This window comes from Tauraco erythrolophus, chromosome 13 (assembly GCF_009769465.1).
Source record: "Tauraco erythrolophus isolate bTauEry1 chromosome 13, bTauEry1.pri, whole genome shotgun sequence".
In the NCBI taxonomy this organism is placed as follows: domain Eukaryota; kingdom Metazoa; phylum Chordata; class Aves; order Musophagiformes; family Musophagidae; genus Tauraco; species Tauraco erythrolophus.
The window spans coordinates 21,325,933-21,341,174 of NC_141477.1; the positions used below are offsets into that span (position 1 = coordinate 21,325,933).

The 15,242-nt window shown below is 52.8% G+C and overlaps 1 protein-coding gene across 1 annotated transcript; it reads right to left on the reverse strand.

The window, feature by feature from the left end:
- Positions 1–3,650: 3,650 nt before the first annotated feature.
- Positions 3,651–13,874, reverse strand: FGF16 (fibroblast growth factor 16). The gene is made up of 3 exons (XM_086619752.1): positions 13,370–13,874; positions 7,179–7,282; positions 3,651–3,896 (listed from the first exon to the last, which is right to left on the reverse strand). Exons 1-3 carry the CDS (start codon positions 13,872–13,874, stop codon positions 3,651–3,653), a joined length of 855 nt encoding a protein of 284 aa, XP_086475878.1.
- Between the last annotated feature and the right edge of the window lie 1,368 nt (positions 13,875–15,242).

Here is a 15,242-nt window from a genome sequence, read left to right on the forward strand (position 1 = left end):
AGCTCCTCATAGACAGCGGGATCTCCATGGGGACATTCCTGAGGCCACATGTGCTTTGCCACTCGTAGGTCTGTCTCCTTGGCCCCCTCCAAGGCCATCCCCGTGCCTCTGATCACGCACCAAAGCTGAGGAGATGGATGGTTTTGCTGGGTTTGCGCTGTGATGTGCTCAGTGCCATGTTGGCTTCCTGCAGAGGGTTTCCCTCTGTTTCCACACCCCTCCGCAGCCAGACTCGAGAAATTGTCCCCCCCTTTGCCGCTGGCCTCCTCCCTCCTGCTTTGCACAGCTGTTCCCAGGATCATGTTTCCCTTATGAGGTGCCCACCCCTCTTGGGTGGAAGGAGAAGGGTCCGAAGCGGCGCCTTTTGTCCTGTTCACCGCAGTGTTTCTGGACCCACGGCTTTTTTGTGTATCAAACAGCCCTGGGGGGTGAAGGGCACAGCGGGGCTTCTGTGGCACCGTGGCTACCCCCTGCACCAGCCACCTTCACCTTCCCTTTGGGAAAAGTTATCCTGCTGGCTATTGTGACTTTCAAAGCACATGGAAACGATATGAGCAGGATCCCAAACACACACTGACGTTTCATTTTGCTAATTTAGGAGAGAGTCCCTCGGGTTGAAGCATCACGAAGGTGTTTTCCTCTAAAGATGCCCCTCAGCGGAGGCCCCGTCGCTGCCGCGGCTGCAGGGTCCATCCGCCAGCCCCGTAACAGCGCCGGAGCCGAAGGAGCAACCAGTGTTTCCCATTGGCTTTTGCCGGGCAGGGCGGCAGCCGGCGGGGCGACGGCTGGATAAGGCGGTGACAGCCCACCGTGCCATGGGGATGGGACGGAGGTGAGTGTGTCCATGCAAAAACACCCGCCCCGCCGCACGCCGCCGGTCCCCGTGCCACACAGACCGCATTGATGTTGTTTATTCTGCTGCTGTGAAGCTCCCAGGACAGCCGGGTTACTTGGATCTTTACGAATTTTTCTTGAAGCAGAACCAAACCCAGTGAATTTCTGCTGAAAGCAACCGTTCGGGTGGGATTTAGCAATGCTGAATTCCCCCTTTCCAGAATGTCCCACGTGGGAGACGACACCAATGGGTTTCCACTCAATTCTTTGTGGATTTTGTTGTTTGCAAGTATTGGTTTTTTTGAACCCGGATCCTACAAAGGTGATTTACACCGTCCCTTGCACCAGCGCGTCCCTTGCAGCTCTTCAATTCGGGATCGGACAAACGAGTCCGTTGCGTTGCCCCCACGGGCCAAATCATCTCCTCGAGTTGGCGACCAACATACTTGGCATGGCTGAGGGCAGGTTTTGACCTTCGCTTTGAGGAAGAGGAGCAGGACCTCAACGGCCAGATTTCTCTCCAAGCACAACGGAAAGTGCTGGCTGGAGGGAGGCGGGATCACGCCGGGGCGCAGAGCGAGGTTCAAGGTCCAAGAGGTTTCCCTTGGCACAGGGGAAGGTCAGAAGTACACTTCAGGACGCTCCATGAGCGGCCGCGCTCCCGACACGGCAGCTGAGGATGAGATGTTTCAGCAGTGACTCAGAGGAAGAAGGTAAATAAACACTTTTTATTTCAAACGCAGGATTAAATTCCTTTGTGTCTGGATAGTTCAAGGTAAAGCTCCTGTAATCTCGTTGCGATCCGCAGCCCGGCATCCGGGGGCTGCTGGACCTGCAGGAGGAGGTGGCGGATCGGGTGGGAGACGGCCGGGAGTGGAGCTGGCACCGGGGCTGCCGCTCCATCAGTGAGGCAGCTCGTGAAGAAGCTGGTGTGGATCGTCCCTCGGGCGGTGAAATCGCTCTGGGAATTCATGGAGTGAAGCTGAAGGAGCTGAGGTTTCACCTCAGCTGCTTCGCAAGGGGGAGGCTGAGAACCAGCCCTGAAGAACGCAGCGGTGATAAGGGAAACGCCGACTCAGCACCGCTGCGTCTGTATCCGTACGTGTTTTCGGACACTACGAACCACGTCTCATCCCAAGTCCTCATCCACGCTGCCTGCACACCACCACGCTCCCACTCCATGTGCTAAACCCCTCTCTGCCGCTCACAGGGGACAAAAATAAATGGGGATCGTTCCTGGAAGCTCCCCCCTGCGGTTCTGTGGCATCCCGAGCCCGCGGCGAGGGCGGACACGTGGCACGGGCGTCACCGAGGGCCGGTGCTGGGGTGAGCCGCGGGGTGAAGCCTCCCCCGAGAGCATCCCTGGCCCGGCCAGCCCGGCACGGGAAGGGCCACGGCTCTGCAGCAGCCAGTGGGATCGCGGCGCCGGCTCGGGGCTGCCCAAACACTGGCAGCTTTGGCTGAGCCCCCCGGGGCAGAGCACGGGTGATGGGACTGTGCAGCTCCACGTTCTGCCAAGGAAAACGCCACCAACGTCCAAGTGCTGCCTGAGGGATGGTCTTCATCCGCAGGAATTGCTTAAAAATGAGGGGCTTTACAACTGCTTTCGTGGCTCCCTACTTTTTCTTCACCCATCTTTCCATGATGCTCCAGGTAGGTCTCACGTGAGACGGGGCGGTTTTATTGCAGGAACGATGGGTCCATCCAAACACCCAGTGGATGCTCCAAACGTCCCTCTGCTTGGTTTTCACCGGGACAGTGAACCACGTGCCGAAGCGTCCCGGCTGCCGCCGACTCACGCCGAGGGCTGCGCCGGCGCTTCCCGGGCTCGCGGGGCCGCGGAGGCGAGGGAGAGCCTGTGGACACCGACAGGATCGTCCAGTTTCATCCTTGGGCAAGAGTCTGGGGTTCAGGTAATTTATCTTTACCATGCAAAGCCTTTTTAGAGGTGGTCTTAATATTCATACTGGGGCAATACTGGGTTAATCGTTACAGAGCACCAAAAAAAAGGGCTAGCAAGAAATCTACAATATAAAGACAATTTTATTGCCAATAAGCTCTTAAAACTCTTTTTTTTTTTTTTTTTTTTTTTCCTGTTTCAGTAGGACCTTATTCTTCCTGATGAAAATCCGGTCATAGCATCTCTCATTAAAAATAAAATTATTTTGAAATAAATAAATATATAAAATAAATATCATATACATTTTATAAATAGTTTTGTCCTTATGCACAGTATCCATGCTTACATCTGAATAATGCTCCTCGCCCCGTTCCCACCCCAACAGCAGGAAAAACCCCACGCATCAGGACCAGTCCACGTAGCATCATCCGCGCAGCGAACTCCCGAGCTGCTTAAGCAGGGTACCATTCCAAGAGCTTTTTCCGAGCACGTAACCACCCCGAGCTCAGCGGCACCATCCGTAGCAGTTCCGTGAGCTTCTGTTTTCTTTGCTCCTCTTCATTGTCAGTTTTTTTTTCCTCCCCCATCCCGGTGATCAGGTTTGTTCCCCTGCTTGTTCCTTTAAGCAACCGTAACGTTGAATATTCGGCCTCTCTTGGAGCCACCGGGTAAAGAAAGTGAACGGACACGAGAGATTACACGTAGGGTTCCCTCCCTCCCCCTGCCCCCACCCCATAAATAACCCACGTTCGATATACGCTTGAAACAAGGAGGAACAGCGGTGTCTGAATTCAATGGAAGTGCTTTCCTACGTCATCTACGCTTACAGGAATGATGGAATGACTAGTAATATAGTGCTCTGGGAAAAAGCTTGGGAGCCCAGGTATGTACAGTGCCGGGGGAGCTGCAGGGAACATCACCTGTAGTGGAAGAGGTCTCTGTACATGGCGGGGATTTTGGCAGGGTCCACAGGCCTGGGTAAAAAATGAGTGAATTTCTGATGTCTCTTAGTCCTGTACCCCTCGCGGGGGGAGCCGTCCTTGTTCAGAGCCACGTAGTAATGCCTCTCCGAGTCGGGGTGCTTGTAGAGGGTGGAGGCGTACGTGTTGTACCAGTTCTCTTCAAACTGCTCTCGGAAAACGCACTCCCGGGTGAGCTTCTTCTGCGTTGGGGCGGAGGCGGGAGGGGAAGAAAAAGACATTTGTTGTCAAAAATAAGCATCATAAAACATCTTTTCCTCCTTCCTTCACTATATTTTCCTGTCATTTTCCTAGCTACGTTCTCCTGGCTACCCAGTGACAGTTCAAGGCACGTAACAAGTTGGGGATGTCTGACCCCAAGGAAGATTTACGGCGGCGACGGGTGACGCGGTGAGTGTGTGCCAGCCCATGGCCAGTGCGTCCCACGGGGGAACGGGTCGCACTGGTGTCACCGTGGCCACGACCAGCCTTTCCCTCCACCCCTCAGAGCCGGGGGCCACTGGCAGCGGCCACTCAACGGTGGCTTTTTAGTGCATTCCCATCGCTCCTTCCATCTCCCCTGTGCCAGCAGCGGGGTGTGGGGCTGTCCCCCAGCCCTGCAGGGACACGGGTGGCTTTGCCAGCGCTGCCGTGCCACAGAGGGACCCACTGTCCTGTCCCACAGGGTGATCGCTGCGGGGGACGCGCGTGGGAATCCCGCTGGATGAAAGGCAGCAAACGTAGGATGCTGTAACGTTACAAACACCACAAACTCTTCGGGTAGGGACCGAAGAGTCCTAATAAACTTTTAAATAATTAAAATATTATTTTAATTCAATAAACCCTGAGGTGAGTCGTGGGCCCTCCAAAAGCCTACACCACCGCCCACGCATCTGCGACCCGGGGAACCGGGAACTGCAGGCTCCTCCTCCCGGATCCATCGATAAATACAGACTTTTCTTTTTTTTTCTTTTTTTTTCCCCCAGGATGCCACCTACTCAGAACATGTTGGAAGCTGCTGATCAGCTGAACTCGTGCACTGCTGCTTGGCCCTGGTTTACCTGCTCTTCGCTGAACTGTTCGGAGGTACAGTCTGTGTAAAATGTTTGGAGAGCCTGGGGGCACTCTGCCAGGTGGGATTTATCTCTTTCCAAGCCCCGGGATGTCCCCGCTGAGCCCGACGCCGTACAGGCAGCGCGCGAGGTGCCGCCTGCGACTTTTGCTGCTCTACGTGTTAGTTGTGTTTCTGAAATGGGTGGAAAGGCCAAGAAAAATGCTGGCAGGAGGCGAAGGGGGACAGGCAGGAGAGCTGTCTGTCCCGGGGGGACTCCATGTGGCGCTGCGGGGGTGGCTGGCTCTGCCTCCATCAACACACAGATCAGGCAAAACGGGCACAGAGGGAAATAAACTTGCCGAAAATTTAAAAATACCGCTGTATCGTCTCCTGAAGTACCATTATAACGCTGCTGCTGCTGCTAGGTGCTGGTTTATGGAACTTAATTAAGAATACTGTAGTGGCTTTTGATTTCGAAAAGCCATCCTTATATACAGCCCATGTATCCCAGATTTTAAAGCTCCAGGGTTATTTGGGGACCTGGCTCGTGACTTCTGCACGTGCTGGATGGGTGGTTTGACTGCGTCCCTGCAGCGCCCAGTCAGCGTCCCGTCTGCTGGACAAGACGCAACGATGAAGAGAAAACTCCCACGACTGTGTCTGCAGGTCAGTTCTGTTTCCAGATGAAGTGCTGTAAAGTGTCATCCTATTTCTGTTTCTGTGTCGTAACACGAACACAGGCCCTGGATTTTCATCAACCCATCGTGAAACGGTCGATTCACCATCAGAGCCGCAGGGTTTGAAGGCGCAGAAGGGAACGTGCAGCCTTGTGTCCTCCTTTTCAGCAGGAACAAGCGAAAGGTGCAGCTCCAGGAGCTGCCCAGCAGCCTCGGACTTGACAGGAGAGGGGCTGCTGTGTGGGTGCAGGCTCCAGCCCCGCTTTCCGAAGCGTGCTGTAAGGTATTTTTTGTGTTTTATGGAATCCTGGTGATTTTACCTTCTATCTGTCTTGCAGTTTTGTGAGTTAACCGCTGTCTCCGCATTTAACTTTTGTGCAGGGTGGATGTTATTACAGAAATGAAGTGGAAAAAGAGCAGTTACCAGTGCATGCTACCATTTGATTATCTCATATCAACACCAGTAACTGCAACTTCAATAATGAAAGGGTCTGTGGCAGTGTCAGATGGGAATGGGAGAAGGAAAGATGATGGAAATTCCTGCTTTACTGTTACTGTTTGCTGAGCAAAGGTTTTCTGAAGGCTTCCCTATGTGTGGAGTCCATGAGTTGAAATTTCTACACTATGAGATTGATCTGATTTGGTTAAAGGAAGTAAGTGCCTTCTGCTTTGCTTCAAAGCTGGTTTATTTTATTTCATTTTAGATTTACTGTGATCCATCCTTACAAACCAGTATCCTCACACAGGGGTAGTGCTGTGATCTAGAAAGGGGCACGTAAAAAAATCACGCGCAGGTGATGGGTTGAACTAAAGGCAATGGACCATGTGAGGAAAAAGCACCAATGAAGTGCAGCAGTGACAGAAGAGGAAATTAAAAAATGGCCATCTAGAATGCAATTAATTTTTCAAAATAGAAATTATTCTTCTAGCTAACTAGAAATAACTATTTTATGTGGAGTGGAAATAAATAATTAGGAGTTGAGTTCCATTAACCTGCAGGAAGCACCTCTGCCCAGTTGTTAAGACCTGATGTTTTTACTGCAAGTCTTAACGCTTAAATAGAAAGTGGGAGAGGAGAGCTGAGCTCTCTCCAGGTTGATGGAGACTTCAACCGTGATGCCAAAGCTCTTCACAGCACCCCTTCCCCGTGGTCCTGCTGAGCTTTGCAGAAGCATCCACTCCATGTGCAGGGCTCTTCTGTAAAATCATGAGCAACCTCCTGAATTCTTAAAAGGAGCTTAGAGAATGTTATAACAAAATAACACTCAGACCACAACTCAGGCTTCTGCTGGTTACAGAGTCGTAACACAACTGTAAAACCTGCAGATAGGTGCAGATCCTGACCACGTGGAGAGTAGAATTGCCGTGCTGCTCAGGCAATGCAAACACACCAGCAGCCCCTGGCTTTATGCTAAATTTCCCTTTTGCCTTTAGCTGACCATTGCCACACTGTTTTGGGAAGGCAAAACCCCGATAACCCCCCCGGCTCCCCAGGCACTGCCCCGAGCGGTGCCCGGGGGCTCGGCACCACCACGGGCTCTCGCCGCACGAGTGCATCCTGCCTCCAAACCCTTGCTCCTACATATCCTTTACGTTGTAACAGCAGTGGCGTCACAGGGAGGACAGGGATATGTGGCACCTCAAGGACTTTGGAGGCCTGGAAGGGACGCAGCTCATGCCACCGATGCGGCCCCACAGCCCATATTCTCTACATGTTTTATGGTGTTGCAATCAGCACAAAACCTTGAACTTACCGACCCATACAGCTCGCCTCTCTCGTTCATGCCGAGGTAGAGTCCTGAGTCCACCCCACGGATGCTCACCAGCCCCACTGCCAGGCTAATAAACTCCAAAATCCCTAAAAGAGAAAAGAAGTCCAAATCATACGGAGAATAAACCTGACACCAGGCTCCGGTGACAGACACAAACCAGCCTTTCCAACCCTTGCAAGAGCTTCCTACAGACCCCGTTTTCCTCATTTATAACGACACAGTTCTCAAATCTCTAGTCCCACACGTGTGCAATCTTCCAATTTCCACTCCGGGCTCCTCCCCAGCATGTGAATCTGACTTGCCCAACAGGAATGATCTTTGCTAATAAGAAAAGGTTTGCTAAGTTTTGTTGGTTTGGGGTTTGGTGTTTTTTAATTATCACCAAGAAGACCGATGTAGAAACTTGTGCCTGGCCCACCAGAAATCTCAGAAGGCTGTGCTGGGCTTTATTCTTCACAAAAAGGAGAGTCATTTCTGTCCCCATGGGGCTTCTGGTTTGAGATGACAGTCCCGCATGATTCAAAGTGATGAGTTCAATAAAAATAAGTAAAGAGTCCTAGAAGAGATGTCTATGAGGATCATCTTCGTCCTGGTGCTCCAGCGGGGTACCTGCCACCCCCAAATGCATATACAAGCTGCAGGGATAAAATCCAACCTCAAATATACGCAGGTAGAAATGAATCTTCCTGCTCCAGCAGCATCTGTCTCAGCCCCGCTCCAGCAACCATTTTCCCCGTGGCCTTCAGCCCACAACAACGGTGTCAGACACTTTAAATAACGAGGTTCTGCCGTGCTGCCTGCTGCACCCTCACTGCCGGTAAGGGGGACGGCAGCTGTTTTGGCGGAGGAAAGACTTGTAATAGGAGAACCCTTGGCGAAGCACTTAAAAACCAAACAGCCCCCAAGTAGGTGTGTTTTTAACTGGTTTGAACAAAGCCAACATCACAAGTGGTGGAGGCCTTCTGAATTCACAGGAAAACCTCCTGAAGGCATTAGTGGGGCTGTGTTAGACTCCGGACATCCCACGCTCCCCAGCTAGGGTCCACGGACAGTCTTTGCCCATGTCCAGTGAATTAACTAGCTGGGAGGCAGCAGCAGAGGAAGGAAGAGGGTTTTCACCCCCCCATCTAATGACTGGACAAGACGTCTCCGCTGACAGGACAAAGCTGCTCCAACCTTTAGCGTGGCTCCAGGTCCCTTAATATAGCCACTCCGATCCGGTTACCTCCCAGAGCTCCTCTTAAAAGTATGTCTTGGGTCTAAGATCACCGTGTGGCACACGGCCACCTGAGCCGGCCGACACTTTGGGGGCAGTCGCAGCCCCCGGTCACCCCTCAGCTTGGGGCACGTGTCTTCTGCTCGGCCAGGCAGGGATGCGACAACGCTCAGATAACGGCATCACCGCCTAAATATAGGACAGACAGACGGCGATGGACACCTCTGTCCCCCTTCGCCCAACGCAGACTCATCAGTCAGATGCTGGCAGCTAAGCAGGATCCAAGAATTAGCCTTCCCACCTTGGATCAGACTTTTTGTCCTCCTTTTGCCCTGCCTGCTCTGGGGCTCACGCATTGAATCCAGCCCTCCCTGCAGCCAGCGGGTGCTGCAGGGGGTGGGAGATGAGATACGGACTCGGGAGCTGTAATTCCTCAAGACAAACAAGGAAGCAAACGACAAAATACGCTTTATGGACCAGTGCAGCCATTCTCCAGGCTGAAATATGCCCAGCTCCACACCCCAGCCTGGGGACACGTCGCCTTCAGAAATGCCCGGAGCAGGCTGCATGCTTCCGTTGTCCCATCTGCAGGACAGAAATGACGACAGCTGCCGTTTGAAAAGGAGAGAGTGAAGGAAGATTGACAACAACTAGAGTTAAGAGTGTAAAAAGTCATACAGGGGGAAAGGAGTACAGGGATACCCAGAAATGGGGTAACTGGAGAGCCATAGATTGACCTTCCTACAGGTACAAACACAGTCCTCAGCACCAGCTTTTTTTTTTTTTTTTTTTAATTTGTTTTCTGCCACCCCTGGGAAGCAGGAAAACGCTCCTGGTCCCGTTTAGAAAACAAGGGATGTCTGAGGCAAGGAAACCAAAAGGTTTTCGTGAGTACAGCCACAAGCACGCTCTGTACATGGCATGCGAACCCACGTCTCCAAAGACCTGGTAAGGAGCAACCCAGGAGCAATACTGGTGCCTTCCCTCTCTGAGCAGGGAGGAGACACACCTCTCATCTGGTGCAGCTGTGTGAATGCTTGCTGGTTTTGCAAACAAAGTTTCTTCAAGGTGTGCCCGTGACAGTCTCTTCTGACGACCTCCCTTGCAATATTCCCCTTTTCTGATCTTCGAGTGGCACTTAGAGACGCGCACGGAAGACAACTGTGTTGAAACAGCATTAAGAACGTAACTTAAACCCACAAAAGTCAGGAGACAGAGTGAAGGCTGAAAAAAATGTGGGCAGATATCCATCCTGTCCTTAACTCACTCCAATTGCTAGACAAAATTGCAGCTTCGTACATCTGATCTCCAGCAGCACAGGGAGCGGCCACTGGGGCCAGCTCAAGAATTTTCTTTCCAACTGTAGCGGTGTGTTTTTGTGGTAGAACACACTTTTTTTTTTTTTTTTGACCCCTTTTCCTTTTTCTTTTTGCATTCCCCCAGGACTTGCCTCTTTTTTTCTTGCTTTGATTACTCATTCTGTTTGTTCCTTGAGCCTTTCTAGATAACATTTAGAGAGATTGGATTAAGGCTCCGACTGGATTCATTTACCACCAAAGCACTGAATAATCTCCCGAGCTTTGCCATGACCGGACCCGCACGCTCTCGCCTTACTAGAAACCATCCCTCAAAGAACGATTCAGCTCCTTGCACCTGTCCCTTCCTGCACGACTGTATTCAGGAGCCGGGTACAGAAACATCAGATGTTGTATTAATGGCTACAAACCTAAAGCTTCGGCTCAAAACCTCAACAACTGTTCAGCAACAGGTGCGCTCCGGTCTGAACGTCAAAAATCTACAGCAAAACTTTCTCTGGAGGTTTTGTCAGCTTCTCCAGGAGGCTGCTACAGATCCGTTGGCAGGTCCGTACCCAAGAAGAGCTTCACTTGCTGCCTTTACGAGTCTGCAGAAGAAACTCAAGGCCTTTTTCTCTCCTCACTCGCAGTTAAGAGCAGCACCGCTGATGCCACTTGTTTAATGCTGCTGTAAAACAAGACATGAGGCAGAAAAGGAGCAGTTCCAGCAGGGATTTTCCTGGCCATTTATCTCGGTTTCATTCTCAGAAGGATTCTCATAGGGGTGCTAACATCGGTCCAAACCCCCTCCAGGTTTTGACCATCCTTTGTACAGGACGGTTCTTAGGAGATGCAGTGAGAACAAACACAGTTTTGAAAACACTTTCTTCTTTCTGGGATGACTTAGGCAGAGCTGCCAGTTCAGAGAGCACGTTTGGGCACTTCTCTACTGTGGGAATGAGCTTCCTTCCACCAGTTCCAGAGGGCTTCACCAAATTCTGCGGTAAGCCTCCTACGCTGCACTCCATTGTTCTTGCACGAATCTGTATTTTTACGAGTATAAAATACCGTGTTCCAGAAAACAGGTGTGATTTAGGAAAGTTCCAGTCCTCAACAGATGAGAGGGAAGTTACTGGGAATGCTCAATACGGTGTAGGCACACGATGCTGCTACCTCCCCTGTGTCCTACGGGCACATCCCCAAATGCTGTGGTACAAAGGAACGTCTCCCTTTACACCTCGCCGTTAGGACTTCAGTCCTCTGTTCTGCATCACCAGGGCTTTGGCTCTTTATTTTGCTCTCTGGAAGACTTGGATGTCTTGCACATCTGGTAACTTTTGGGATGGCTGTGCATGGGAGGGTGCAGATACTGTCCATCTTTTCCTGAACTCCTTCCAGAATTAGGAGATAGAGATGCAAAGTCCAGTTCCACCCTACATCCCATCTGCAGCTGGATATGTGCCTCTGCTGTGGTGTCCCAGAGAGCCATCCACAGAGCTCGTTGATTATGTGCTCATGAGATCGGGGGGGACCTTCCAGCCATGTGGGCTTGATCCACCAAACCACCATACTGCATTTTTAAGTATTTCCCCAGATGCCCCTAGATTTAAGGCAGCTTTAAACCGCTCCCCTGAAACCCTCGTCCAGCTCTGTATCCCTCACCACAGATTGGTTGTTCCCCAGAATCGCTCAGGCTGCCTATTTCTATAAGAAGTTACTGCTCTCCGACTGCTGCATGCAAAATTTAGGAATGCATTGATACATGACATCCTAATATGAACCATACCAGTAACACTGGAATTTCAATATTCATGGCTACTGAATGCAGATGGTGAGCACTGTGTGCCAATACGTTATTGCTTTGAGTCTTTGCTGAAGTGAGGTTTAGTCCAACTTTATCTGAACACAAGGATTCCAGTCTAATCCTTTGGGGGTTTGTCTTGCAATTACAACAAATAACTATTTATTTTACACTGCCTCTGGGAAAACCCTGAAGCAGAAAACTATAATATTTTATATCTGAAGTTTGGTCTAGTTTGCGTAGCTGGATGCTGACTGCTAAAACACTTAGGGAATGCCAATGTTTCGATTTATTGAATGCACTTGAGCTTAAGCGTGCAAAATTCACCAAAAGCTTTAGCCCGTTTAACACATTTTTCCAAAGTTTGTTTGGAAATACACTCATTTTACTCAATCTTTATTAAAAATGGAATGGAGACAAACGCTGCCATTTGAAACTGGCTGTTTACTTGCAGAAAGGTAAGTAAAAAGAAACGACAGAAATACTACGTGGCAGATTGAACTAGAAACAAACAAATGCAATGGGTTTGCTTTAAGGTTCTTTTAACGTGGAAGCCCATCATGTATTGCAACATAAAGGTTAAAAGATGCATGTCTTTTGGGAGGTAATTAAAGAACGCTTGCCCCACGAGTCTATTAGTACCTGACCCCCAGGTTATGACTTTCTTGTTGATTTAGGCAGGGAGATGCCATGCACACACCTGGTGTTTATGGAAAGCGCAGTACGGAGATAAGCTTCTCCAATTGTTCCAAAACCTGCCTTACACTACCAACAATAGCAGCAGCGTTCATGAAATATCAGAAAGGACTGGCTGCAAACAAGTAAAGGCAAAAAAAAAAAAAAAAAAATTCCTTTCACCGAGCAGTTAAATCACTTGAAAACTATAAAAAGTCTCGCAAGCACTCCTTGCAACCTGTTGACAACATAGCTGAGATCACTGGCGTGGGACTTGTTGATAGCTTACACAGACACCTGCACTAGATGCTGAAGTAGCGGGAATTTTTCGTAGCTGTGCTCAAACTTACTGTATTTCTTCGCCTGTGGCTTGGGATGCATTTTTTGAAGATTACATACAGTCTCATTAGAGATCCCTGCTCTTGCGTGACACTGATACCGGCACTGCAGTCTTCCAGCTGTATCCCGGGCAGCAAGGTAAATCCACGGTGCTCTGCCTATTGTTCCGTCTTCTCCTTTCTTTCTGAGGTTCCCTAAGCATTTTTCCCCCTTCAGCTTCTCCTTTCCTTCCCAACAACCTCCCCAAAGCGGGCTTCTAACACCCGGCCAGCCAACTGATCCCTGCCCGCTTTGGGAAGACACTCTTCTAATGAAATTCATGCAAGTGAAAGAAATGAGCTCAAAAATATCTGCGGAGGCCAAAAAAAAAAAAAAAAAGGAGAAAAAAAAATCCAACACAACTAAAAAGCCAGGAATTTCTTTTTCCAGTGTGCTCCCTCCTTTCTTTCGCCTCCCTCACCACTAACTTGAGAGGCACAGCTGTAGCTGGCCAACCTCCCCCCGGCCCCGTACTTTTCTTAATTTTTTTTTTTTTAATTTAATATTTTTTTTTCCCTGCTAAGGCACGTTTTTGTGCACCTGCAGAAGGGCTGAGCGCCGGGAGAATAGGAAATTGGAAATAATAATAAAAAAAAAAAACAACACAAAACAAACCACCTCCCGCATTGCTGGGGAGTGAGCGCATTTGTTTAGGAGTCTAATTATATCCGTCCCGAGATGATTTACATTAAGCGGGGTAATTAGTTCTGCACGCGGGGCACCTGCGCCCGGCCGGGCACCCCCCCCCCCCCCCCCCCCCCCCCGTACATCCCGCCCCGGCGGAGCGGAGCGGCCCGGCGCCCCTTACCGAAGCGGCTGTGGTCCTGCCGGGTGCCGTGCACGGTGCCGTTGGGGAAGATCTCCAGGTGGAAGCCGGTGCGGCAGTAGAGCTGCCGCCGCCGCAGGATGCCCTTGAGGTGAGCGAAGTCGGTGGGGGAGCCCCGCTGCAGCCGCCCTTCGATCTGCCCCAGGCGCTCGTTGAGGAAGCCGGGCGAGTCGGCGAGGGGCAGCCCGGCGCCCAGCGCGGGGGGGAAGCCGTGCAGGTCGGGGTCCAGCGCGCCCAGGAAGCCGCCCACCTCGGCCATGGGGCCGCGGCCCGCGGGCGGGCGCGGAGCGGAGCGGAGCGGCCCCTCAGAGCGCGGGCTGCGGCCGCCCGGCCCCGCGCTGGCGGCCCCGGCCCGGCCCCGCGCTCCCCGCGCCTCCCATAGCTGGATGTGTCCCGCGGTCGGATGCAAACTGCACTTTATATACGTACACACTCCCCTTACATTGACATATTGGATATTTAAATGCAAGCCACACCTCACTGGCATCCCCTTTGGCTATCGCTTTTTTTTTTTTTCCCCTTCTTCTCATCCATTTTTTTTTAAGGGGAAAAAAAAAAAAAGCCAGCTTCACTCCCTCTTTTATTATGAAAAAAAATAGCAGGAAAAAGCTACACATCGCAGTGAGGCGTAACAGCTCTTGGCAGGTCCCCGCGAAGCCGCCGATGAAATCATGGAGCCCCCGCACGCACCCGGGGATGCAGCGCGGCGCTGCCGGTCCGCGCCGCTCCCACCCCGGCTGCCCCGCACCGCAGCCAGCCTCCGGCCTCTCCCGTCCCTCCTCGGCGGCCGCGGCCCCCCCCCAGACCCGGCACGGAGGCGGCGGGTCGGGCCGGGTCTCTGGGGGTCGCCGGTTCTGTCGGGGTCCCGTCCCGTCCTCCCCCCCCTTCCCCCCCGTCCCAAACGGACATGGTGGAAAAAAATAACACGTGAGGAGAGGGCTCGAGACGCGTTTTTTCAGGACGAATGTGTAAAAAATCGAAAGCGATCTTTCTGAAAAGCCATCCCGCGGGCTTTACGGCCGGGTGTACAGGCGGCGGGAGGTGAGGGAGGGCGAGCGGCGCTGCCCGGCCCCGCCGCGGGCTCCCCCCCCACCTTCCCCACGTTGGAAACAGGTGTTTCCGCGCTCTCCCCGGCCCGCCGACACCGTATCTGTCACGGCAGCTGCCGGCCGCGCTGCAGACAGCCGGAGTCGGGCTCGGGGAGACGGGCGGGGCGAGGCGGGGGGGGACACAAACACAGACAGGCCCGGGAGGGAGGGAGGGAGGGAGGGAAGGGCCCGCGCCGCCGCCGCCCCCCGCGCCCCGGCCTCCCCCTCCGCTCCCCGCCGCGGCCGCCGTGTCCGCCAGGCGGCGCTGCTGCTCGCGCCACGGCCGCCGCGCTCGCCCCGCCGCCCCGAGGCGCTGGGGATGGGCGTCCCGCTGAAGGGAGAGCTGGGGAAGCCGCGGTGGGGTGGGGAGTCCGGCTGGGCGTCCATGTCCCTGAAGTCAGGTGTCGCCCCCGCCAGAGCGAACCACAGACAAAGCCCCAAGCCCGCGCTGCTGCTGGAGACGCCTCGGGTCGCAGCGGCTCCTCCGGGCGCCATCGGCGGCCAGAGATGAGGTGTGGGCTGTGCCCGCCTCGGCAGGGTTCCCCCACGGTGTGTCCTCACAGTGGGTCTCATCTCAGTGCGGGATCTCCACTCAGCGGGGGTCTCCCCTCAGCGGGTCTCCCCTCAGCAAGCCCACCCCATGGTGGGTATCCCCTCAGAGAGCCTCTCGCCCACAGCGGACACCCCCTCCATGGGTCTCTCCCCCTCGGGTGGTTTCACCCCCCAGCAAGGTGCTTCTCCTCACACCCAGCTCCGAGGGAGCGTCA